The sequence below is a fragment of the Nicotiana tabacum genome, chromosome 12, assembly GCF_000715075.1.
Source record: "Nicotiana tabacum cultivar K326 chromosome 12, ASM71507v2, whole genome shotgun sequence".
In the NCBI taxonomy this organism is placed as follows: Eukaryota; Viridiplantae; Streptophyta; class Magnoliopsida; order Solanales; family Solanaceae; genus Nicotiana; species Nicotiana tabacum.
This window is the reverse complement of record NC_134091.1, coordinates 31,816,893-31,839,586: the sequence shown is the minus strand read 5'-3', so window position 1 is coordinate 31,839,586 and position 22,694 is coordinate 31,816,893. Positions and strand designations below refer to the sequence as shown.

The 22,694-nt window shown below is 36.4% G+C and overlaps 3 protein-coding genes across 11 annotated transcripts; all 3 read right to left on the bottom strand.

Moving 5' to 3' along the window:
• Positions 1 to 217: 217 nt before the first annotated feature.
• On the bottom strand, positions 218 to 7,624 carry LOC107777378 (uncharacterized). 3 transcript variants are annotated; one of them, XM_075226304.1, is made up of 8 exons: positions 7,467 to 7,580; positions 7,259 to 7,366; positions 6,633 to 6,828; positions 5,265 to 5,351; positions 4,250 to 4,636; positions 2,718 to 2,762; positions 1,880 to 2,021; positions 218 to 1,294 (listed from the first exon to the last, which is right to left on the bottom strand). In XM_075226304.1, the coding sequence occupies exons 2-8, from the start codon at positions 7,327 to 7,329 to the stop codon at positions 432 to 434; spliced, it is 1,791 nt and encodes a 596-aa protein (XP_075082405.1). In that variant the 5' UTR covers positions 7,330 to 7,366; positions 7,467 to 7,580; the 3' UTR covers positions 218 to 431. The 3 variants fall into 3 exon arrangements, with proteins under 3 accessions (XP_075082405.1, XP_075082404.1, XP_016452874.1); XM_075226303.1 differs by having other exon boundaries at positions 7,259 to 7,624; XM_016597388.2 differs by lacking the exon at positions 2,718 to 2,762 and having other exon boundaries at positions 7,259 to 7,624.
• A 1,723-nt stretch (positions 7,625 to 9,347) lies between these two features.
• On the bottom strand, positions 9,348 to 14,262 carry LOC107777387 (pentatricopeptide repeat-containing protein At2g27800, mitochondrial). 7 transcript variants are annotated; one of them, XR_001646185.2, is made up of 4 exons: positions 12,582 to 14,262; positions 11,123 to 11,220; positions 10,891 to 10,995; positions 9,348 to 9,716 (listed from the first exon to the last, which is right to left on the bottom strand). XR_001646185.2 is itself a non-coding variant. In XM_016597409.2 (3 exons), the coding sequence occupies exons 2-3, from the start codon at positions 13,610 to 13,612 to the stop codon at positions 9,641 to 9,643; spliced, it is 1,107 nt and encodes a 368-aa protein (XP_016452895.1). In that variant the 5' UTR covers positions 13,613 to 13,763; positions 13,962 to 14,262; the 3' UTR covers positions 9,348 to 9,640. The 7 variants fall into 7 exon arrangements, 4 of the variants coding, with proteins under 4 accessions (XP_016452895.1, XP_016452898.1, XP_016452904.1 ...); XR_001646184.2 differs by lacking the exon at positions 10,891 to 10,995; XM_016597409.2 differs by lacking the exons at positions 10,891 to 10,995; positions 11,123 to 11,220 and having other exon boundaries at positions 12,582 to 13,763; positions 13,962 to 14,262.
• A 1,246-nt stretch (positions 14,263 to 15,508) lies between these two features.
• On the bottom strand, positions 15,509 to 22,386 carry LOC107798778 (NADPH--cytochrome P450 reductase-like). Its single transcript, XM_075226301.1, has 18 exons — positions 21,850 to 22,386; positions 20,280 to 20,339; positions 20,125 to 20,201; positions 19,961 to 20,018; positions 19,774 to 19,857; positions 19,664 to 19,700; positions 19,101 to 19,170; positions 18,772 to 18,963; positions 18,599 to 18,691; positions 17,769 to 17,994; positions 17,597 to 17,680; positions 17,241 to 17,392; positions 17,020 to 17,116; positions 16,733 to 16,882; positions 16,576 to 16,653; positions 16,361 to 16,483; positions 16,166 to 16,279; positions 15,509 to 15,989 (listed from the first exon to the last, which is right to left on the bottom strand). The coding sequence occupies exons 1-18, from the start codon at positions 22,132 to 22,134 to the stop codon at positions 15,909 to 15,911; spliced, it is 2,061 nt and encodes a 686-aa protein (XP_075082402.1). The 5' UTR covers positions 22,135 to 22,386; the 3' UTR covers positions 15,509 to 15,908.
• Positions 22,387 to 22,694: the final 308 nt, after the last annotated feature.

The window sequence follows — 22,694 nt, the reverse complement described above, 5'->3', positions numbered from 1 at the left end:
AAACAAGGTTCCATCGTTATAATCTGCATTGAATTGCCGCAATATGTCGATGCAGCCGATTTTCTGATCAAATCTTGTTCATTGAATTTTTAGCACAACATTTTGAAAGCACAAAAAATACAGTCTCTAACCTAGTACCTCAGCAACACAACGACACATGCCAAAATAACTTACTAATAATAACATAGGGAGATAGTCAACCCTCAACAAGAGAACATATAAAAAAAATTTATGAATTGCCACCTAATTATAGACAAGACACATTTACATAGATGAAAGCTGAAGCACAAAATAGCAGGTGCAAATTAGACATTACATACAAAGCAGGTCCAGCCAGTCACTCCATTTAACTCTTCCCCATCCTCAGTGCCTCACCTAAATCCCCTATCTCAACTCCCTTTGAAAACTTTACATGTCTCGGGTGCAGGACCTTAAACACCACTACTTTCTAGTGCCAAAACTATTTTAGTGTTCTCATTCTTATTGCTATTCTCGCCCTGGTTCCTGATGCTATTATTGCTGACAGTCTCTACACTTGGGATTAACTTTTCTTGAACTAGAACTCTTGAAGCTTTACTCTCTCCTCCTTGCTCTTTCACTGTGTGACCTAAAATTGAAGTTTGACCTTCTACTTTCTCTGTCAACAGGTTGCCTGAACCAAAAGTTTGACCTTTTCGGACCTGCTGTTGTGCATTCTCCATTGAAGCAGCTTGATCAATTTCAACTTTCTCTCTCCGTGCATTAGACAGAATAGCAGCTGGAATTTCTTGGGTAGCGACTGCTTTAGTTTTTGCTTCAAGTACCCTTGCTGAAGAAGATGTAGGGCCAGCGGGAACTCCAGATGACACATTTGTTCTGGATGGGACAGCCATTGGGTTAGGTCGAACTGCAGATTGTGATGCATTTGAGGGACCACAGCCTGGGGGACGGGAGACCAGGCCAGTTCGAATGAAGTGCACATTACTGGGCAAACCATTAGTGCTACCTGGCACAGATGATTTGACTGCTGGAGTTCCTCCGGGCATGATTTGGACGACTTTTTTAGATTCTGCAGCCTTTTGCAGTGAGGCAGCAGCACCTGAAGGGGTAGCAATTCGGGAGCCTGCAGCCATAGCAGCAGTTTTGACCATTGAATCTGGGTTAATAGCAGGTTTTGGCAATGGATTTTTTGGGATTACTCGAGGTTTTGAAGGTACTAAATCTTGCTGATGCTCGGATTTTGGACCACCAGATGCATTATTGGCAGCAGCAAAATGCAAAGAATTACTTGGTGCACTGCCTGAATTTGGCCCCACTGAAACAATACCACAATTTAGTTTAAAACTAGAGATTGCACAAATGGATGAAACAATTGGGGAGGTGAGTAAAATAACTTTGGATATTCAAAGTACCATTAAAATACAATACACAAAGGCGGAGTCAAGAAAGGGAAGAGCCGTGTTCTAGGAACCACCTAAAAATATCTCGGCATAATGCTGGAAAACAGAATTGCTACTAAAATTTTTGAATTCCCGATTCTCCACTTAGCATAGAACTGTTGTTTTCTAAAGGTAGCATGCAGAAATTACCATTTGGAGTTTGGATTGTCAAAGTCTTCTTGGAAAGGAAGTAAACGAAGTCAGTACAGTGGACACCTTTAAGAATATATTTCATTACATCTGCAAAGACTTAAACCCTTGGTTTTCCATAGTGCAACGTACCGGCATATTGAAGGAATTCAGATTTTAGCTAACCTAATTATTGAATTTTAATCAAATGTATAAACCACATGCAGATAAGGTCAAAGACATCAGACTTTCGACTTATCATATGACACGCTTACAAGCCCCCATCTAGGCAGCTATGGTCATTATAGATGACATACAGTTAAGACAATTACCATTAGTGCTGATTGGACAAGCTGCTCTCAAGTTATCCCCGAGAGCTAGGGACATTGCATGACGAGCTGCAAGCTGAGCCTCCGACAGCTGTGAGCCATTCCCCACCATGTTCCCATGTCGCTTTCTAATAATTGCCCATCTCTGCACGATGAAATACTCATTATCTTAAAGTAGATTTACATTGCAGATCATGGTAGCAGATCTTATAACAGGCAGAAATTATTTTACAAGTTCTGTTAACTGCTTTGTTAACATCTAGTTCTTGCTAGTTCCACAAATAAACACTTTGGCATCTCAGTCACTTTCCAGCATTTGAACCAACGGAACCTGGGAAAACCAAGACATCCAAATCATACAAGACGACGGTGGACTTCCAATGCATATTTGTGACTACCTTTTTTTCTTTCTTTTTTTTTTTTTTTGAGGGGTTGGGGTGGGTGGGGGGCTTGAAACATGATATCACTAGCAGTGTTCAGTTTAATTAAAATGATGAGGCTATGACTATGACATGGAGAAAGTGAGACTCAGTGTTGTGAAGAGCGTGAAGCGAGAAAAAGCGACAAACCCCATTTCGCTTAAAGCTTAAAGCTTAAAGCGAGAAGCGAAGCGCTCGCTTTTTTGAAGTGAAAGCGAAATTTAAAAAAAAAAAAAAAAAATAATATTGCATAGACAACACATGTAATTGTAAGCAAATGTTCAATACTTCTCTGTTAATAACTGGAAAAATTGGGCAGTAAAATTCTGGAAAAAATTCGCCAGCATTTCGCTGCTTTTTGGACGTTTAGAAAGAAAAAGAATAAGAAGAAGAAGAATGGAAATCAGAAGTTCAGAACATACCTGTTGAAGTCTTGAACTTGAAGTTGAAGAAGAAGAAGAACAACCCTAGTTGATGATTTGAGATTCTTTAAGAAATCAGAAGTAGATGAAGAAGAAGTCGCTGCTGTTGGAAGTTGAAGAATACTAGTCGCTGTTGTTGAAGATCAGTGTTTAATCCAAAAAACTTGTTTTTAATAAAATAGGGTTGGGTATTTTAATACAGAGAAGCGGACGCTTCTTCTCTTCGCTCCGCTTTCCCCGCTTCTCGCTTTTTACAGAGAAGCGGTCGCTTTTACTGACCTGAGTCGCTTTAGCAAGCTGAAGCGCTGCCTTTCACGCTTCGCCTCGCTTCTCGCTTAAAGCGATGAAGCGAGCGCTTTTTCAAACACCGGGAGAAACGGTATTTAGACATTACTTCACCATATTTACTTAGCTCGATTAACACTAACATTCCCGACTAAATCTCCTTCATGCACTTAATAAATTCATTACGACCGAAGAGGAATAGAATGGAGGACGAGATATCCTCAAATTAATATAACAGTGCTACAATTTTGCAAGGAAGCTTAATGTCTTTAACATCCATGTAGCAAGTGTGAGTGGAAGAACAATATATCCTCAAACTGTGAAACTTCGGATATTGCCAGCCATGATTCAGTTGCTTCCACTGTTCAAAATAGGAAAAAGCATACACAATGATGACATACTTACCTTCCTTACAAAATTTACCATTTGACAAGGTGGGGCCCTTTTACTTAATTTTCGTTTAAATCTAGTTCTTAATTTTGATAAAGTAAATGATTTATCAATGATGGGTGAAACCCTGTATACACTCCCTGCACCAAAGATAGAGAACCTACCCACAATATGATTCTCTACGAAAAAACCCAGTCAGCTATACACATAGGAACCTCATGGGTACATCAGGAAGAAACTAGAAACAGGAGACTACTTTGCAATTAAATCAAATTCTCCTATTTACTTTTCCATAGTCTTCCAGAAAACAACTGATTATTTTCAATTTATTGACCTTCCTTGCACGTTTTGATGATAGGTCCAGACTTGAGCAATCTGTAATATTGGCTTGAGTGCTCATGAATTTTGCTTTTCAAAAAGGATGCATTAATGAATAAAAACAAGTGTTCAAGCGCAGATTAATTAATTAGCTGCACTGGACAATATCTTTTCTTGTCATTTACCATTTGCTGCATTTAGAAGTCGTAATTATTTGGATGAGATCCATTTAGTAAACTGCAACTGCAAGTAGCCCAAAGATTAATGTTCTTTTAACTCCAAGCGAGGATTTATCAGTATAATAAGAGACTGAATTTGTCCTCTATCAAAAGAAATTTCTTTTGACCGTTAATTTATCATCTACCAAAATTACTTTCATAAAAAAAAAAAAAGCAAATGAGAAAGGAAAAAGTTCCCGATCTGCAGAACAGCACATACTTATGCTAACTCCTGTTAAGGACAAGGCCAAAAGAATTTGCTAAACCAGAGTGTAAATATGACCAGAGAACATAAATTGCCAAGTATATACAAGATTAAACCTGAGATAGTTGTGATGCTGTTCTGTCTCCCTTAAAATCCCCTTTCAATATATTTGCCCAATTTCCTTCACCACACTTTTGTACTGCAGCAATGAGTTCCATATCCTCTGCTGCAGACCAAGGCTTTCGTCTTCGCCTGGGAGGAAAGTTGGAATTAGCTGGCCCATTAGTGTCCACAACCTCAGCAGCCGTGACAGATGTAAGTGGTTGTTTTTCCACAGAAACTGGGACAGTAATTTTCGTCCCATAAGCTGAAATACCATGGAGTGAATTTTCTGTAGCGGTTCCAGATGTTTGGCCATTGGGTATACTTATAGTCAATGGAGCTTCAATAGTATTTCCATTTGACATATGTGAATCACATGGAACCCCAGAAGCAATTAATACCTATCCAAGCCCAAAGCAACAAAAATTGACTGTATGAGAAAAGAGAGAAGCATGCGTGTCACCCCGAAAATCAACGACTAATTCTAGTAATAGGTAGGAGTATGCATTTAAGGGTAGAGGGTGGCATCCTAGCATAGTCAAATAAAAGCGAGTGCAATGTTTCTTTGTTTCAAAAATAAAAAGCAAGTCCAAATACATAAATAACCAATGCACGCCACATACTAATTCCATTTCTAAACCATGCAAAATGAGCTTGTCAAAAAGTATTTATCGCCAAAGAGGTGCATTTCCCAGACCTGGGGAATTATATCTCAGGTTCTTAACCCATTTATGTATTTCATCATATATGTAATGGACTAAATTCAAGATCCTTCATAGGTAAATGTAAATCCATCAGCACAGTTCATTGACTTAAGAAATTTCAGCAGTTTCGGGAAATCTGTTAGACCTTCACCTAGAAGCATATTGTGCTGCAGGAATAAAATGACTAATTTACTAGTACAAGTTAAATTGCAGCTGTCCGGCTGTTAGGTTGGCCAACCAAACTTTAAAATGAAGCCACTTTAAAAACATTTTTAGGAAAAATGGTGAAGGAAATCACCATTTTGGGCAGGTCTTGTTCGTTTACCTTCACATATGCTGTAGCCTCTGCTGAAGCCTCACTGCTTACGGGAGGAAAAGCTTCCAATTCATATTCTAGATCACTATCATCATCCTGCCATCAAAGAAAAAAAAATCAAACCATAAAATCATAAAATTAAAAAATCACAGTGCAAGTTCAAAAAATAAGGTGGATCATTCATCTCACTGAGCAACAGATAATGGATATCGACCACCATACATTAGTTACCAATATGTAGTATTTGAGAATATACATTATTCAATGCTTTCAACACAGATCACAATAAACACTAGATTCAATGCAAAATTATTTTCTGCTGCCACTTATTGAGTAGACAATAGTGAAACAGTAAGAATGGGATCCTCTCAAGAGCAGATAAATGAAGCTGCTCACAGATTTATAATCCCAAGCTTAGGCAATATGTGCACAAAGTTTACCCCAATTTAGCCAGGAAATGTAATGATTTGTGGCATTCCATTCCCAATTTGTAGGGAAACAGACCACGGGAGACGTCTTCCATGCTACACTAACAGATATACAAGAAGCAAAAGCATTTGATAATATACAGAAATGTAAAGCCAACACTGCAGAAAAAGGACAATACTAAGCTGGACGAAAGTGCTCATCTCAACTCCTCTCACCAGCTTTGGCGTCTGATGAGGGGGGACTAGGGAGGTGGGGCGTTGTCGAAGTCGAACATACAGGGAATTGGAGGTAGCATTCTACCGATGTCAAGTTGTGGACTGGTTTCTTCAGCCGTTTTTCTATGTATTGGTGTTCTATATGACCAACATGAGACTCGACTTGTTAGATATTTCGGAGGTTCAGTGAGCACCGTGCCGAATCTCTCTACATTTTCTTCTCTTCCATTTACCAAATCAACAACCACTACTACTACAACACATCAATCCCAAGCTAATTGCAATTGCCATATGAATCTTAACTATCCAATTTGCTCTATATGGGCCTGTTTAGGGGTTTGCTGAATCACAACAACAACTACTACTACGCTTCAGTCCCAAGGAAGTTTAGGTCGGCCATATGAATCCTCATTGACTATGTCACTCAATTTAACTCATCTCATGCCAATATTATGCAAGTTCAAATTAGAAGTTCTATATATTTTCTAAACATATATCTCTCAAAGGCTAAACTACTCCCTAGAAAGCATACATCTTTTTCTGATTTAAAAGAAAACAAAAAGGAAAAAAACCTGCAAAAATTCAAATAAATGCCCTATAGTTCCTCAAAAGCATATCGGTAACTCCAAATTCAAATAATCATCATAGAACAAGTCCTTCACATAAACATCACACACACACACACATAGTTGTAGGAGAAGTAAATGAACTAATTTCTGGGAGTAGGACTGACTAGAGGTTGAGCAGAATCATCATCAAATTTGTCAAGCAAACCATGGTGATAAGCCAAATGGCGCCACAGCATCTGGTACTCTCTGGCATTTGTAATCCCAGTTGTGGTCTTCTTCACCAATTCATTCCAGTCAATTTTCACATCTTGAACTTGTGACACCTCTTGCAACACCGTCAACACAGTCATTGCTGTATACCTTTCAAACCCACATTTACAAAACAACCAAAATTAATATGCATAATATATTCACTAAACAATACAAACACACATGAAACATATAAGGGGCGGAGCTAGAAGCCTGAATGCAAGTTCAGCCGAACACCCTAACTTTTGCTCAAACAATATAAATATGTATAAATATAAAATTTAGAATCAAGTTAGTAGCACTTAAAGTCATCATTCTAAAATCTAGAAATCATAAAGTTTGAAATCATGGTTTCGCCTTTGATTACATAGATACATATATACATACATATGTGTATATGTGTAGTGTAGTAAAGGCAATAGCACAACTTAAAAAAATAGATCCAAGAACATTACAAATACACACACACAAACACACACACAAACACACGCATATACACATAAGTTTTCAAGAACCAACTTGAAAACAAAAAAGAACCAACCTTTGTAAGAGAGAGGATACATCATCTTCACCAATAAAGACCCTTTTCTGTAACTTCCTTTTCTCCACCATTTTCTTTCAATTCTTGGCTTCTTTTTTCAGAACCCCACTGCAATTTTCTCCAAAATTTTTGAAGGGTTTTAGGAGAGAGAAAAAAGAAAAACCCCAACTGCGTTTTTTTGAGTAAAGGGAGGAGGAGGAAGACCGACCGTTGAAGAGCGTGGACACCACGAACACTCCGCAATGGTGGCACCAATACAGAGAGAGAGAGAGAGAGAGAGAGAGAGAGAGAGAGACCAAGTCAAAGTGAATATTTGAGTTTTTCTATTCCAAGCATCCGAATCCACATTAATTTTGGGCCAACAATATCTCAAACGAAAAAAGAGAAATGGTTTTACAAATTTTTGTTAATAATGAAAATGCCTAGTTTAATTAACAAAATATTTAAGATTTTGATTTGATGAACTCTAATTTCCATGCTAAGTACATTCATCACTACACAAACTGTTTTAATGTTATACAAAGTTTCGTCTTTTAATTTCTTGTATGTGAGATTCTTACCAAAATAAAGCATGTACTTAAGCGTCTCCAATTGGTATTTTCTTGGATTTGAGGACGTGAGACTCAGGTTCTTATGTCTTCCTCATAGGCATTGAATGTTTGTTCCGATAATCGCTCCGGTTCACAACAAGTGATTTTTTTGATATTTTTACACAGATTAAGAAATTCATATTTTAACATTAATTAACAATGAAATTGACCATATTAACCTTAACTATCTTTTCACATAAATACTCCTAACACATATTCCAATATTATTTACTCCAAGGGCAATGTAGGAAAAAAATAATTACTTCATTCTTCAAAAAAGGAAAAATTACTTATTTTGGACCACAAAAAAAAGACCAAAAAATCACTTATTGTGAACCGGAGGGAATAATAAAGTCAGTTCGTAAATCAAAAAGTATCAAATCGACAAAATTAAACAAAATGATAAGTCAACATCACGTTTTTCATTGAAAATTGATAGTTCTACCTTAATTCTTGATTGAATTTGTTCGCACAAAATTTTACAAAATATCCTTATTTTCGTATCATTTTGTCAACATTTTGAATATGTTTATATATGTTTTTTGTGTGTGAAATAATTACGTAGTTTTTAATAAAGACAAGTTAATGAAGATTATATATATCAGTCTTTTTCAAGAAATAATATGTCTTTTGAGAGAGAGGTTTAAAAGAGAGAATATATTTTCACATTATTTTGCTAATATTTACAAAACTACTTTAATCAACAAAAAGTTTAAAACTTCAACTTGATGAAATCTAGATTTCAAGCTTGTGCTTAGCTGTTAATTACTTCTACCTTAGTTTATGATTAAATTCGTTTCCGCAAAATGCCACTGTTTTCGCATCTTTTTGTCAAACATCATTTCAAATAAATGTTCTTGCTTCTTACTTTGTGTGAAAGTAGTCTTTTGAAAGACAAGTCAACGAACATTTTGACTAAAAATCCTTAAATTCCCAACTTCATGTCAAAAGACTCAATTCAATGGTATCTTGATTATTGTTAATCTAGTTGAGTCTTTCGTCATTCTTTATTGGACTTTAATCTTGTAATCAAACTCATAGCTAATCTTAGTTATTGAGTTCGTAATTAAATATTTATATATATTTAATAAATTTTTAATACAAATAAGATCGAAGCAAAAGTTATTGGGTTCGTCCAAACCCTAACTGACACTCTCCCTTCGCCCCTGCTTACATGTCATGCACTATATCGTTAAATTGCTCTACAATTATGCAATCATGTCCAAATTTAGCTAAGGTACAATCTTGCGTGTAGATTGACGTTAACACTTCTATGTTTGAGAATTTTTCATTGAAAAACGTTTCAAAAAGTAAATGTGAAAAATGGAAGGAAGGTCAATTTTCTAAATTTGGATAAACATGTCTTTAATGCGAAGATCATGTAATTTAACATTCATATTAGTACAATAAGTAAAGGGAAAGAAAATTCAAAAGTTTAAGTTGTGGAAAGATAACTTGATAAATATATAATAACCAATCCAAGATAAGAAAGCATTGAATCGGACTAAATAGAAATTTGATTGAAAAATTGGAAGAATAATAAAAACAATAAATTCATACATCATCACTAGTTACACTTTTTCTTTTCTTTTCAATAAGAAAAATGTTTAGCAACATTAGTTATGAATTAGATTTGGCTTAAATAGAAGGAAAGCGACTATACAACTGATGTATATATCAAATCCAGTTCTCAAGAAATAGATTTTAAAGAGGGAATATTTTGTCTTTTGCTCTTCATTCCATTTAGATACAGTATACATCTCTCATGAAGGAATTCTGCTTATTTCTGCAGCTATCTCTCATTTCCATGAAAAACCAGATATTTTTTTGCTACCCCAACATAAATTAGGGTCCATGCTGCATGAAACCTACAAAAGTACAAAAGGAGCATATGAGATATTTAGAGATTGCAACTTAAGAATACTACCTCTACTTTTCTTTTTATCATTTATATCCCGAAGAATAGACTGGAAATTTCTTTCTCATCTGCCTATGCCTTGGTAGGCAGAGTTACGAAGTACATGTGTTGATGGGAGGTAGCAAGTATCCTGTGGAATAGTCGAGGTCGCACAAACTTGGCCCAAACACCAACCGGCGTTATTTTTTCTAGAAAAAAAAAAGGATGAAAGATGAATAGGTAGAGGCTTAACTCATCAATTTATGATACTCCTACAACATTCTCACTGCATTTTGGAAACTTTAACCAGCAAACTATTCTAACAAGTATGCACCACATGTAAAATATTGGATTCAATTTAACGAGAAGGTCAAAGAATAAAATGTTTTAGTTACTACTTTTCCTTCGGCATTGTCATCTTTTGGAGTTCTGCCATTTGGAAAGGTTCATATACAGACATTTAAGGTCACTAGCTCCTAAAAAGTAGAAATATTATGGGAAGATCCTTATCCTGCATTAATCATACTTGATCAGGTTCCAATGCGCTCACTTAAATTTAAATATGCTTCCCCTTCCCTGCTATATTGCGATTCTGTCCTCCATGCGTCTTCTCCACCCAATCTATTCTAAATTTGTATTTTAACAGCTACAAAAGAAACTAAAAGGCACCAACGTATTTGATATTCTGGCTTTCAAAACGTATCTTTCCTTTTTAACTTGAGGAAATGAACTGCAGATTATCCAAATCACGAGTTAGTATTTATCTCATCAGATATTGTTTAGCCATTGAACTTCGTCTAGAGAGGTAGTGACAACGTAAAGGTGTGATCACGTTGCGGAACATAGACATAACCGAATATAACATTTACCAACATAGAGTTCAAGTCTTAGCATGACATTTCAAGCTTCGGCATTTCTCAAGAATACCAGTTATATCAAAGTTTACACTCAGGAAGGAGTCCTTCAAGTGCATGGTTTGCCTCCTCCCTAAGAAGACATCATTTAACTTTAACACTAACAACAAAGTGAGACAAGACTGGCCGGGCCGAGCAGCACAGCATTTTTGTTATAGCGGTGGTATCCGGCCAGCTTGCATGCACCTCGACTATTACCTCCTACCAACACAAGTACCTAGAAGAACTCACCTAGTATTTTTTGTCTCTGCTAGGATTTAAACATCGGTTTCCAAGGTTTGCACTCATTTCATTTGGCCACTAGACCAGACCCTTGATTGTAGCTTATAACATTTTCTAGAAAAAGGAAGAGGAAATTTCAGATAAAAGAGTTTAACAGCTCCTCATCTCCAGGTAAGTTATCAAGTGATGGAAAGAAAAGCTGGAAGAAACCGTAGTTGCAAAGCAATAATAAATAAGTTACCTGCCAATGTTTCAAGTCAAGCACTCATTAGGTTCTGCTCTAGTCAATTGAAACTGCTTTCTCAGAGCCACCATGTCAAAGTGATTTTCTTACCTTAGCTGCAGCATCAGAAATTTCTCAACATCACATTTGCTGTTTTTGGTTAGAAAAAATACAGTATGTTTCCCAGGCCTACAACTCTAAGAAGACAAGAAGTCTAAAACCCGCACAAAAATTTCACATGAATTTGAAATTCTAGCATGTCCTCGAGGTTCTTTTATCCCTTTCCAATCAGTGACATCCTCGATTTTTTTTTTAACTTGATAAATACTAGAACAGTTTCACTTTCACCCATTGAGGTGTTTGATAATTGCAGAGCCAGTCCTTTAAGTTTCAAAACATACAGAAACTTCCCTTGATTGAAGTTTGCAGTTTTTAGCAGTGTTTGTTTCTCATGCAACAGTATCCAATCTAAGAGCAAGACACTACCAATTTTGCAAACTTTGTATTTCATGCAGTAAAGATTTTCTGTTTTCACAAGAATAAACCAAAAGCACAGCAAAGAGAGTGAGTGAGAGTACAGAACGATCACCCAAAACCGGTTCTAATGGGCACATTCAAATGGCATGCAATTATCCATTAAGGGAACTAAACCATTCCATATATTTACTAAGCCAAACTGGCACCTCTCTAATTTTTGTAACTTGAGAATGTATGACCGAAATAGTCAATAACCTTTGTATTTGAGACGACCACCATTTTTATTGTTAGCGCATTAAGACATCTCTTATCAGTTCAATGAAATTTGCAAAAGCAGATGTCTCAAGATGACAACTAGTTTAAAAAGGATAATTAAGTGAGTCTTGTAATTAACCATCAGATGGATAAACAATTGACATACACGATGCAAGGGGAAGTCAAAGTTTACATGAACTAATGCTGATCAACTCGACATCGATTTAACCAAACTTTATTCAATTAAGAGTCCCTGAACAATTTGCAAGTCTGACCTGCAATTACTTCACATGGGGAACAAGAGAGTCTTTACTTTCAAAATATCTATTATTCGTCTTGTTCATCGCACTCGCTTAAACTTACAGAAAGCAGAGGTTGTTTTAGAGGTATTTGTGTGCTCAAGCTAAAATCTGAGTATACTAAACTAGTTCAATATAACGTATTAGCCAAGTTCATCCGAGATTTATCTTCTTGTGAACTTACAGCCAGCTGACTACTAGTGCACCAAGTTAAGAAGGCCACATTCTATTGCACCGACAGAGCTTTTGGATGCATTAAAAGGCAGCATATTTTCACCAATTAAAAGGAGAAATCCATCATTTCTGAATTTACATAGGAGAAATAGTACCATCTATAATTCTATTGCAAAAGCATCAGACAAGGAAGGTAAAGCCCTCGTGGACCCACCACAAAAAGCAACAAAAATTCCACTGAAAGAAAATAATCAAGGAATGTTGAACAATACCTGTACCGATTTCTGACATTTAAATTATGAACATCATCCTCAAGTTCACACAGAAGCTTGCTATGAGTAAGACCATCGATGATGTCCTTATTTTGCAACTCCTTCAACAAGCCAATGGCGTCTTTCACACTTGTTTGCCGGCAGACTTCATCAATTACTGTTCGGAAGGTGATGAAGTCAATTGTTCTTCGGTTTTCGTTCATCTCCCACATGAATTTCACTGCCTCATCAACCTCTCCGCCAAGAGCCAAGGAGTTCACCAGCGAGTTGTACGATTTACTACTAGGTATGAATGCTTTGCACTTCATCTTATCATAAATTTCCTTAGCATTCTTTGTTCGTCCTTGCGCACATAACCCGTGGATCAGATAATCATATGAAAATGAGTTGGGCTGGCACTGGTAAACCACACCCATTTGGTGAAATACCCTAAGGGCATCATTGACATGAAGCGAAAGCACATACCCTTTTATCATGGTATTCAAGGAAAAGATATCTGGTTCAATCCCATTATCGACCATTTGCTTGAAGAGAGACCTTATAGTATCCATATACATGTGATTTATATACGAATTATTCCTCCTACTAAGAAGAGCCGCGAAAAGAATATTATAAGTTTTAATCGACGGCCTACAATCCAATTTCCTACTATTTAACATATGCTTATATATCATCACTGCTCGAGTCAACTTCCTAGCTTCCGTGAAATAATAAATCATCGAATTGAAAAGCGCCTCGGACCCAATAGATGGAACGGCAAGTACTTGATTAACAATATGATCCATTTCTTCATACATTTTCGCTTCACCAAGCCGTTGTATAGCAACATGATACGTCGAAACATCATGCCTAAACCTGTGCTGTTTCGACGCCCAATTAAACAACTCCAAACACACTAAAGGATCATTTTCTGAAGTCATGACATCCCTCAGTTCTTCAGGAGTAAATCTAGGTGGAAGCTGAGTTACAGCCCTTTGAAATCGGGATTCGTCAAGAACAGGCTTTGATGCAGCTCTTGCTCTCCTGTTCATCCTCTTCCTCAAAGATCTTGAGGGAGGTCCTCTTAGCCATGTTGGTGCACTTGAACAATAGAAATTGACAAACTGGGTTTGAGCTAAAAGAGGTCTAGAATTTGATGGGTAGTAAATTTGAGGCCAAGAACACAATTTTCTTGAACTGTAGCTAAAAGGGTACACATGTGAATGATAATACAAAATGTTCAAACAAGTAATTTTATTAAAGGTGGGATCTTTAATAGAGAAAAGACTTAATTTTGAGCAGGAATGTGCAAAATAGTGCCTAAAAATAAACAGCATATTGAAAGTTATACTACCAAAGAAAGGGATGAATAGCAGGAAAATAGATCAATAAAATGCTTACTATGTGGAATTCCGCTTCTCTCAAATTCTTGGTGATTATTTGGAATGACCCAACTCAATCTGGGTTTCAAGTTTTGGTCTTTTGTAGTTCAAATAAGTTCTACGATTGTGTCGTTTGAAACAAGCAGTGAGCGGCCAAAGATGGTGGATATGCTCACACAGCAGCAACAAAAGGGTGGAAAGGGGAAGTGAAGAAAAATTGGGCAGCTGTATTAATTTTCTTCAAAAGGGTGGAAAGTGGAAGTTTAGAAAATTAATGTATGGCTTTATGCTTTTTCCAGGTGTTACCACTAAAAGTGAACTATTTTGTTAAAAGTAAATGAAATATTAGTGCTAAGTGTGAAAGCTTCATGCGTGATAAGTACGACTTTGAGTCTAAAACAAAAAATAATATATTATTTTGGATTTTTTTTTGAAAAGGGTGATAAACTCAATTAGTCGTTAAGTTATTTAACTCAAAATGAGTGAAGAAAAAGTTTATAACTTAACTCGTCTAACTCAAAATTAGATTTTTGCTTTTGTGTAATTGAGATAATAAAGTTATAATCTTTTCATTCCAGTATTTTTGGCATCCTTTATTTATTTTTTTATTTTTATTCTAAAATGGATATTTTTATATTAAAAATAATTGAATTGATATTCTTATTTTTTTTCGTTGACGTAACTTATTGTAGTCCTCCTAGATACAAATGAGTTACTTGGGACTAATAGTACTGTTGGTATTTATGCATATTTAGCGAGCAAAGTCTTCTAATACTTTTTTAACCATTATTTTCAGTCAAAAACCGATAAACAAATTAAAATAAAGAACCTTGTTTTTAATCAAGTAATAAATTTCAAAGACAATAGACTTTTGAAGAAAATCAAATTGAAGCAAGAACCTGAATTGAAAGGTACGATCTTAAAATCTTTAACCGATCATTCTTTTTGTACCATCTTGGTACGTTTTTTTATAAACTTTTACCTTATAAAAAAAAATAATAACCGATCATTACTTTCAAAAGAATTTTGGTGGACTAACCCCAAGTGCCTAAAAAACATTATACGTTCAATTATTATCCACAATGCATCATCTATCTTATTTTCCTACAGCATGGAGTATCTTAATCAAAACTTGCTTAGTCAATATTTATCACGAGATGTTCTGACTGACCTTTCCCCTCAAATTAGATTGATTGCTAATCGTTAGGATTAAGGGTTCATAACATCATAATCATCGTCGTGTCATCCATCATCATCATTAATGTTATATGGCTTTGTCATTATTGTTATAATGATTTGATACAATCAGAGATTAGAAGGGATATACTTAGTAGTTTGGAGTTTAGCGATAAAAAAGTATATACTATCTTCAACAATTAATTTGTATAAATCAGGTTGCTTATGAGAAAAATTACAAGCAAAACTTGTACAATAAACATTCATTGATAGCATGGTAAAAAGATAGTAACCAACATGCTTATCAGATTGAATCTGAGGATTTCTTGTGTTCAAACAAACTGGGAATACGTGAACACAACGAGTGCACAAGAATATTGTGATATCTGATTTGGTGTTTAAAATAAATAAATAAATAAACTGGCAAGCACAAATGTGTACCAACACATTTATTCTACCCGCCCTTTTTTATACAGCTATTCTTACAAAAGTCTTCCGTACATATTACAACATGATTTGGGATTGTTTTAACCAACTAAATATAACAATTTTGTATCAGTCCTGAATCTCTTATAAAAAAATAATCAGAATTTTAAAGGCAATTTATATCTGCTCCAACAAAAGAGTAATAACAAATCTAATAGACAAAACTTAGATGCTGCAGTGAATCCAGACCTTGGCTATTGACTGTAATAATCTTTTTAGCTGCTGGAACTCAAAGCAACTGAGAGGACAGCCAAGCTTTGCTAAAAGTAAACAAATGGTACCAAACGTGCTGGCCTTAATAAGATCACCACACATCCCTGAGATATCTTCCATCCATTTGGAGTTTCTTCACAATAGCCTCAGCTTTGGTTGAGTCGACCTTATCCTGGATTTCATTTAAACAAAATAACTAAATAAGATACAGCAAAAGCAATAAGAACATAAGTTCCTGCCTATCAGGACAGTCATATATCAAATCATCCACCATTTAACAGACAGATAAAATTGCTGGATTTACAGCAAATGATGTATTCAAGTCCAGCAGATGAATAAAGCATATACCTGCTCCTGGATTATGGTATGGAGTGTACGATGTACATCCCTGGCCATCCCTTTCGCATCCCCACAAACATATAGATATCCCTCCTGGGAGATTAAACTCCAAACATGGGAAGCCTGCTCATACGTCATAAGTTGCATTAGAATCACTTAGCTTATTACAATAGAGCTCAAGTCTTATTTTATCAGCACACTCACCTTTTCCAGCATTTTATGTTGAACATACTCTTTCTGGGGTCCTTCCCTTGAAAATGCAATAATCAGCTCTGATATTACACCTTGATCCACAAAACTCTGAAGCTCCTCCTCATAAATAAAATCCTAAAACCAAATATCAAAGTAAGGATATTTACCAGAGGGTATCACTTATCAGACATCACAAATATATAAATTTGTAATCAGTCATAACCTACCATTCTACGATTCCTACAACCAAAAAACAACAAAGCAGGACCAAGTTGAGCCCCATCTTCCTTCAATGCTGCCCTTTCCTGAAAAATCCATCCGTCTTAGAGCACTTGCACCAGAACAAGCAATACTAATTTAAAAACAAAAAGGCAACTGTCGCACCTGCAGGAATCCCCTAAATGGTGCCAAACCAGTACCAGGTCCCACCATGACAATTGGAACTGAAGGGTCAACCGGTAACTTGAAATTAGATGGCCTAATGAAGATGGGAGCAAAGCTGAAATTTTGACTTTTCTCCAACGGAACTGCATTCTGTTTATTTTTTAATGCGCTCAAGATGTCAGTACAAAACCTATGTGCTTGTATAAAGAGCAAAGCTAATTAGATGTGCAAGGAAACATAACAAGGACTTGAATTGTGACGACACATGTATAAGATCCTTTTAGTACCTTCATCCAAGTCGAACACACTCCTTTGTGAATCCGGCCAGTGGGAGTTGGACCATAGACTAGTGCACAGGTCACATGGACTCTAGCAGGAGCAAATCTACAGATGACAAAAAATGGTTCCATCAATTTAATTCACCAATGCTGAGGCCAAGTATACTGCACTTATGTTTTATGGATTTGTAAAGTTCTATCTGCCACAGTAATCAGACAAGACTACACACCGAGGAGATGACGAGATTGAATAGTAACGAGGCTGTAAACGAGGGGCAACCGCTGCAAAAAATACACCAAGAGGAGGCTTTGCCGAAGGGAACTCAGCCATTACTTCAAGAAGACTTCTTTGACTTGCAACAATCCATGCAGAATACTCATCCTGATGAAACCAAAAACAAGGGCATATTAGTGTGTCAATTTAACCTCGTGGGTTTACCCCCACCCAGAGAAAGTCCACAGAACTACTTCCTGTCAATGGTGAATCAGCAATATAGCCAGAACAAAATGAAAGAAGATGGAACCGCATAATCAGAACTACTTCATTGTTAACAGAAGATTAACAGCATGATCAAAATTACTTCACCTTGCCCTGTGGAGATGCCAAGAACTTAAGCTTTTCTGCTTCACTAGGTTCGGCTGCATGAGCAGCCAATGCAATCAAAGTAGTCTGAAAACACATAATTTAGAATCTCCAGTAAAGCAATGCAATATTAACCGCTATAATAAGTAAAATGTAATATCTTATGAAGACAGACCTTCCGCGGAGGATTCAGAAGATCTGCGTAACGTGCAAGTGCAGCACGCAGTGTGCAAGGACCAGGGAAAGGTGGGGGCAATGAGCCTCCAAGAGCTGTACCGTCCTCCTTGTCAGTATGAATAGAGAATATTAAGTCTAATGACTGCCCCAGCAATCTCGCAGCTTCCTCAACAATTTCTTCAGGATTTTCAGCATAAACACCCACATGATCTCCTGTTTCATAGCTGAGAATTGGAAGAAAATGATGCATTACACCACAAAGCTTATATACAATCATCATAAGCACAGGTATGCAACAAAAGGTACAACAGCTCACGCACTTCATGAAAAATGATAGACAAAGAGATAGATTAGCATAACCATCCATGGATAAGAAGAGTAAGCACACAACAAGCAATTGAACTCTAACCATGCTAATTTGTCTTCACTAACAGAAGATAGAAAATTTTATTACAAAACACCCGCATAAAATATAGAGAAAGATCTAGTTCTTATGGCAAGCCATTAAAGGAGAGGGAGCCACCAAAACTACCCCTTAGACCTTCCTCCACTAAGAATAAAGCCTTTCGGTCAGCACATGCAGCGAGAAAATCTTTACTGTATCTTCAACACATTGCAAAGCATATCAAAGTATGAATTTGCTCTATATGTAAACTGTACCGATGGGACATTTTATGACTTATGATAATAAGATAGAACACTTCGAATAGAATGGCACGCGTGACAGAGAAATCCTTCGTTAACTGCTTCACCTACCTAAGACCTTTCTCTTATATTTTGGCACACAATATCATCAACCATATAAACAGAAGAAATGTACAAACTTACGAAATCCCAGTGCCAGATATATCAAACTCCAAATGTATACATGAGCGATCAGAATCGGGTGTGTGAAGCTCTCTTTGAACAGCAACATTTACTCTGCAGGTAAAAAAGGGAGAACTATCTGTAAGAAGCTAAAAGGCTGAATCAAAAAATAGAATGCTCATTTGATTACTTACTTGCATGGATGGTGGATGTCATACGAAGTATTTCCATTAGCCATGCGGGCATGCTTATCCTCATGAGTCGACGTGGTATCATGGATAACCAAACGATATTCAGAAATTGCAGCTGTATATGGAGTGGCTGCAGAATTTGCATCATCCTCATCTCTAAGTATTTGATCCAATTCAGGCCACAGTTGTTCTCGCCTAAGAACACAAATCAAGGTAAATAACCAAACACCAAACTTTGTCTGTTTGTCCCGTCATATCATCTCAGAGATGCATAAAGAATGATTCAAATAACATAACAAATTGAACAAACAAAGAAGGGTCGGTTTAATTACCAGGCTGCAAAATCATCTTCAATGCACTGATCATCATCGCCAAGGCCAACAGGCACAATACGTTTTGCACCTGTGATACAGTGAGTCCAACTAAGGTATGAACTAGTTTGTATTAAAATGATCATCACATGTTAACAAATAGCAAGAAAGTGAACTTGAGAATCGGCTGATAATAGCTTTTCAACAGAAGCCTCTGGGAACAAAATATCTTCATAAAGCGCCTATAACTGAAAAGTAAACTGCACCAATCTTCACTTAAAGAAGTATAAGATTGAGCATATCAGGACTATATAACCCCAACTCAAAAGACAAAAATTAGGTGCTCCAAGAAATGCCAGCAAATTAAAAATCATTTCAAATTACTAACTCCTGGTAGTTGGGAAATGCATAGAATAAAAAACAATCGCGATTACACAACACAGTCTAGTTGGGTAAAAACTGGAGGCATAATTTATTTGGCAATATCATCCAACAACTTTCGAGCAGATGTTTTCTTCGTATGTTGAAAGTTGACGCAAGAATGGTAGAACATATGCCATAGTGGAAAGGCCATATATACACACCTTGTTCACTTAATTGTTCATCTATCACCTTCCCAATCTGTTCCAAAAGATCTTTGTCAGATAACAAAACAGGAATGTGGAAAAGACAGTAACAAACATCTAGCAAATACCTTGTTAAAATGTTCATATTGGCGATTACCCAATCCAAAAACACCATAAGTAAGGTGCTGCAGCCACGTGCCCCGTTCTTGTCCCTAAACATAAAACACAAATATAAGGTTCCATGCACAAAAATAAGAAGTTGCTCTGAAAGAAGCGTATTGAAAGTGCAATGATGCTCATAACTCCTTTTTCTACCTCAGTGAACCACTTGTAAAACCTTGCAGCATTATCAGTGGGCTCGCCATCCCCATAACTAAAGTATCAGGTGTAAGAATGTAAGGGTTTGCATGAACTGTCTTCTTAAGTTAAAGCAAATAGAAAACCAAAATTGACAGATGCCAAATGAACATATCTCTTACGTTGCCACCATGAAAAATGCTACTGTCTCTTTCTTCAGTTTCTCCTCATACAGATCATCATCGGCAGCATAATCATCCTATGGTTGAAGGTTATGTTATCAGAGAAAGGAGACACAAAGCAAGGAATTCAAGATATATCACTCAATTCGACTTACCATGTCTACAACTTTCACTACTGCCTTCTCATATCTTGCTTTTATCTCCTCTGATAAAGCCTGACAGGAAACATAATACTAAATTATTGATCAAGAACATGCAGACCACCAGTCTTTAGACTGAAATGAGCATGCAGAAAAGATGAGATTTTTGGAAAGCCTCTTGAAGTGGATACATGACTGTGCCACATCTTAGTTACATAACTTATGTTGCTACTGCTATGTGCCTTAGGGATGAGAATTCAAACTTTCAAGCAAGCAATTTGATATTTCCGTCATGCAGAAAGACCAGGATTTTTAAAGGCCTTGCTGCAGTAGACAAGGCCAGTGGCAGACTCAGTTACATAACTTCATCTTGGTTATGCAACGTGCATTAAGGATGAGAATTCAAACTTAAGCAGCAGCAATTTGCTCATTAAGAAACCGAATCACGTTTAATTGTAGAAATAGATGAGAATCTTCAACTATAGAACTGTACTGAATGCAATAGTGTACATTTTCATTTAAACCACCAATATATAATGGAGTAGCAAACCTGAAAGCAAGTCTAAAATGTAACATGAACAGGCACTAGCAATAAGTTAATCAAAATTAAGTACTCCAGAGCACCCAATAGTTACACCATTACTAATTTCACATCTTATATTCAAGATCCATCCAAAGAGTTTGATTTTAGAAAAAAAGAATTTGATAACAGAAAAAGGGGAAAAAAGAATGAATAATTCCATCAACAAGTTCAGTATCCAGCAGAATCTCCATAGCCATTATACCGTGATCAGAAAATGGAAGTTAAGAGAAATGCAACAGAAACACTGAGATTACAGAAAACACATTATTATCATTCCCAGGAGAAGAAACAAGAAAGATATCTATGGATTAGCCAACTCTGGAGAAGAACTTCTGGACTACTGTACATGAACCGACTTGAACCTCTGTCTAGACCTCATAATCTGTTGAACTTTAATGAGAAAGTTAAGAATATAAGTAACTTTCTACATGATCCATTCCCCTCTTTCTCAAGTTAAAAAACCAAGAATCACTATATAGATAAACATCAAAGAAGCAATAAAATGAACCAATCAGCAGGGGAATCTAGGAGCTTCTCTTTCCGTTTTTAAATAACAGTTTTTTCTATATTATTTTTTAAAATAAAAGTGTCGTCTGGACCAGCTTCCCACTGTTCCACCAAATACCTGCTACCTCTCGCCCGCACACCAAACACAGAGCAGGTAACTCCACCCAACAAAGCTTAAAGGGGATCTAAAACTTTAAGTAACCACAGCACCCACTACTCAACTTAAGGGATAACGTTTGAACCCAGTAGCTTTCGGCTCAAACTTTATATATGTGTTAAAATTTCAGAAAAGTAAATCAAATGTAACAGTCATAGAATTCCGAACTCGAACGTTCAAATCCTGGATCCGACTCTGCTACTCATATACTCATATGTGATACTGGATGTGAATTTAGTATAACTATATATCTACTACAACTTTCTAATTCTATATATACACAGCGCAAGTAAAAAGGCAAAGATCTTTACTTTTCTTCATAAAATGAATATATATACCTTTGCAAAACCCTCAGCAGTACCAGTTTGAGTACCGAAAAATACGGTGACCTTAACTTTTCCAGGTTCCAGCTCAATCTCCTCCTCCGACTCCACATGTAAGGACTTGGGGAACACGATAGGCTTCACTTCTTTACTCCGATCACTTGATCTCTTCAAAAACAACACCACTAACCCAACGATGACTGCAAACGACGTCGTCAGTAGCACCAACACCGTATCGCTCCCCAACGACACTCCTAACGCCGATTCAATTGATCTCACTAACTCCGAACTCGAGTCCATAATAGTAGGGTTTTCGAGTGGAGGAGGACGGCGGAGGAGACGGAGGAGGAAGGAGGAGGTTCTGGTTGGTTGTGGTGGTGGGTTTTATGTTGTGTGAGATTTTGACCAGAAGTTTTCTTAATGCTCTGTTTGGGTGGATCTTAAATCGAAACAAGGAGAAAAAGAAAAAGAAAAAATAAAGGGGAAAAAGGAGAAGACTTTTTGATTAATAAATAAAGAGAGAAAAGAAAAGGAAAAATAGTACTTGCTGAATTTTTGTTGTGACTTGTCTGAAAAGAGAAGAAAAAACAAGCTGTACTTTTTGTGGGGTCGGGGGTTGGGGTAGTTGACAAATGAGAAGCTTCTAATCACTTCTTTGTGTTTTTTTTTTTTTTAAAGAAAAGTGATTATTATTGGATTTTTCACTAATAATATTGAAAAACAACTTTTTCAAATGATTTTAGTAATAAGTATTACATTTGTTTTTTGTTTTTTTGTCTATTTCAAAAAATATAAATTTTATAATATTTAAAATAATTTAACTTAGACTTTTCTTTTTATTTTTAACTAGATAATTAACA

Coding starts and splice junctions, on each gene's coding strand:
- LOC107777378 (XM_075226303.1), bottom strand. CDS start 7,329: ATGGTGGAGAAAAGGAAGTTACAGAAAAGGGTCTTTATTGGTGAAGAT. Junction 4,637..5,264: donor AGGCTACAGCATATGTGAAG/GTAAACGAACAA, acceptor GGGCTTGGATAG/GTATTAATTGCTTCTGGGGT. Junction 2,022..2,717: donor CAAGTTCAAGACTTCAACAG/GTATGTTCTGAA, acceptor TTCATCGTGCAG/AGATGGGCAATTATTAGAAA.
- LOC107777387 (XM_016597396.2), bottom strand. CDS start 13,897: ATGCTGTTTATTTTTAGGCACTATTTTGCACATTCCTGCTCAAAATTA. Junction 9,717..12,581: donor AATGTCAGAAATCGGTACAG/GTATTGTTCAAC, acceptor GTACTTTTGTAG/GTTTCATGCAGCATGGACCC.
- LOC107798778 (XM_075226301.1), bottom strand. CDS start 22,134: ATGGACTCGAGTTCGGAGTTAGTGAGATCAATTGAATCGGCGTTAGGA. Junction 20,202..20,279: donor TAGTGAAAGTTGTAGACATG/GTAAGTCGAATT, acceptor CTTCAACCATAG/GATGATTATGCTGCCGATGA. Junction 16,883..17,019: donor TGTGTTCGACTTGGATGAAG/GTACTAAAAGGA, acceptor AAAAATAAACAG/AATGCAGTTCCGTTGGAGAA.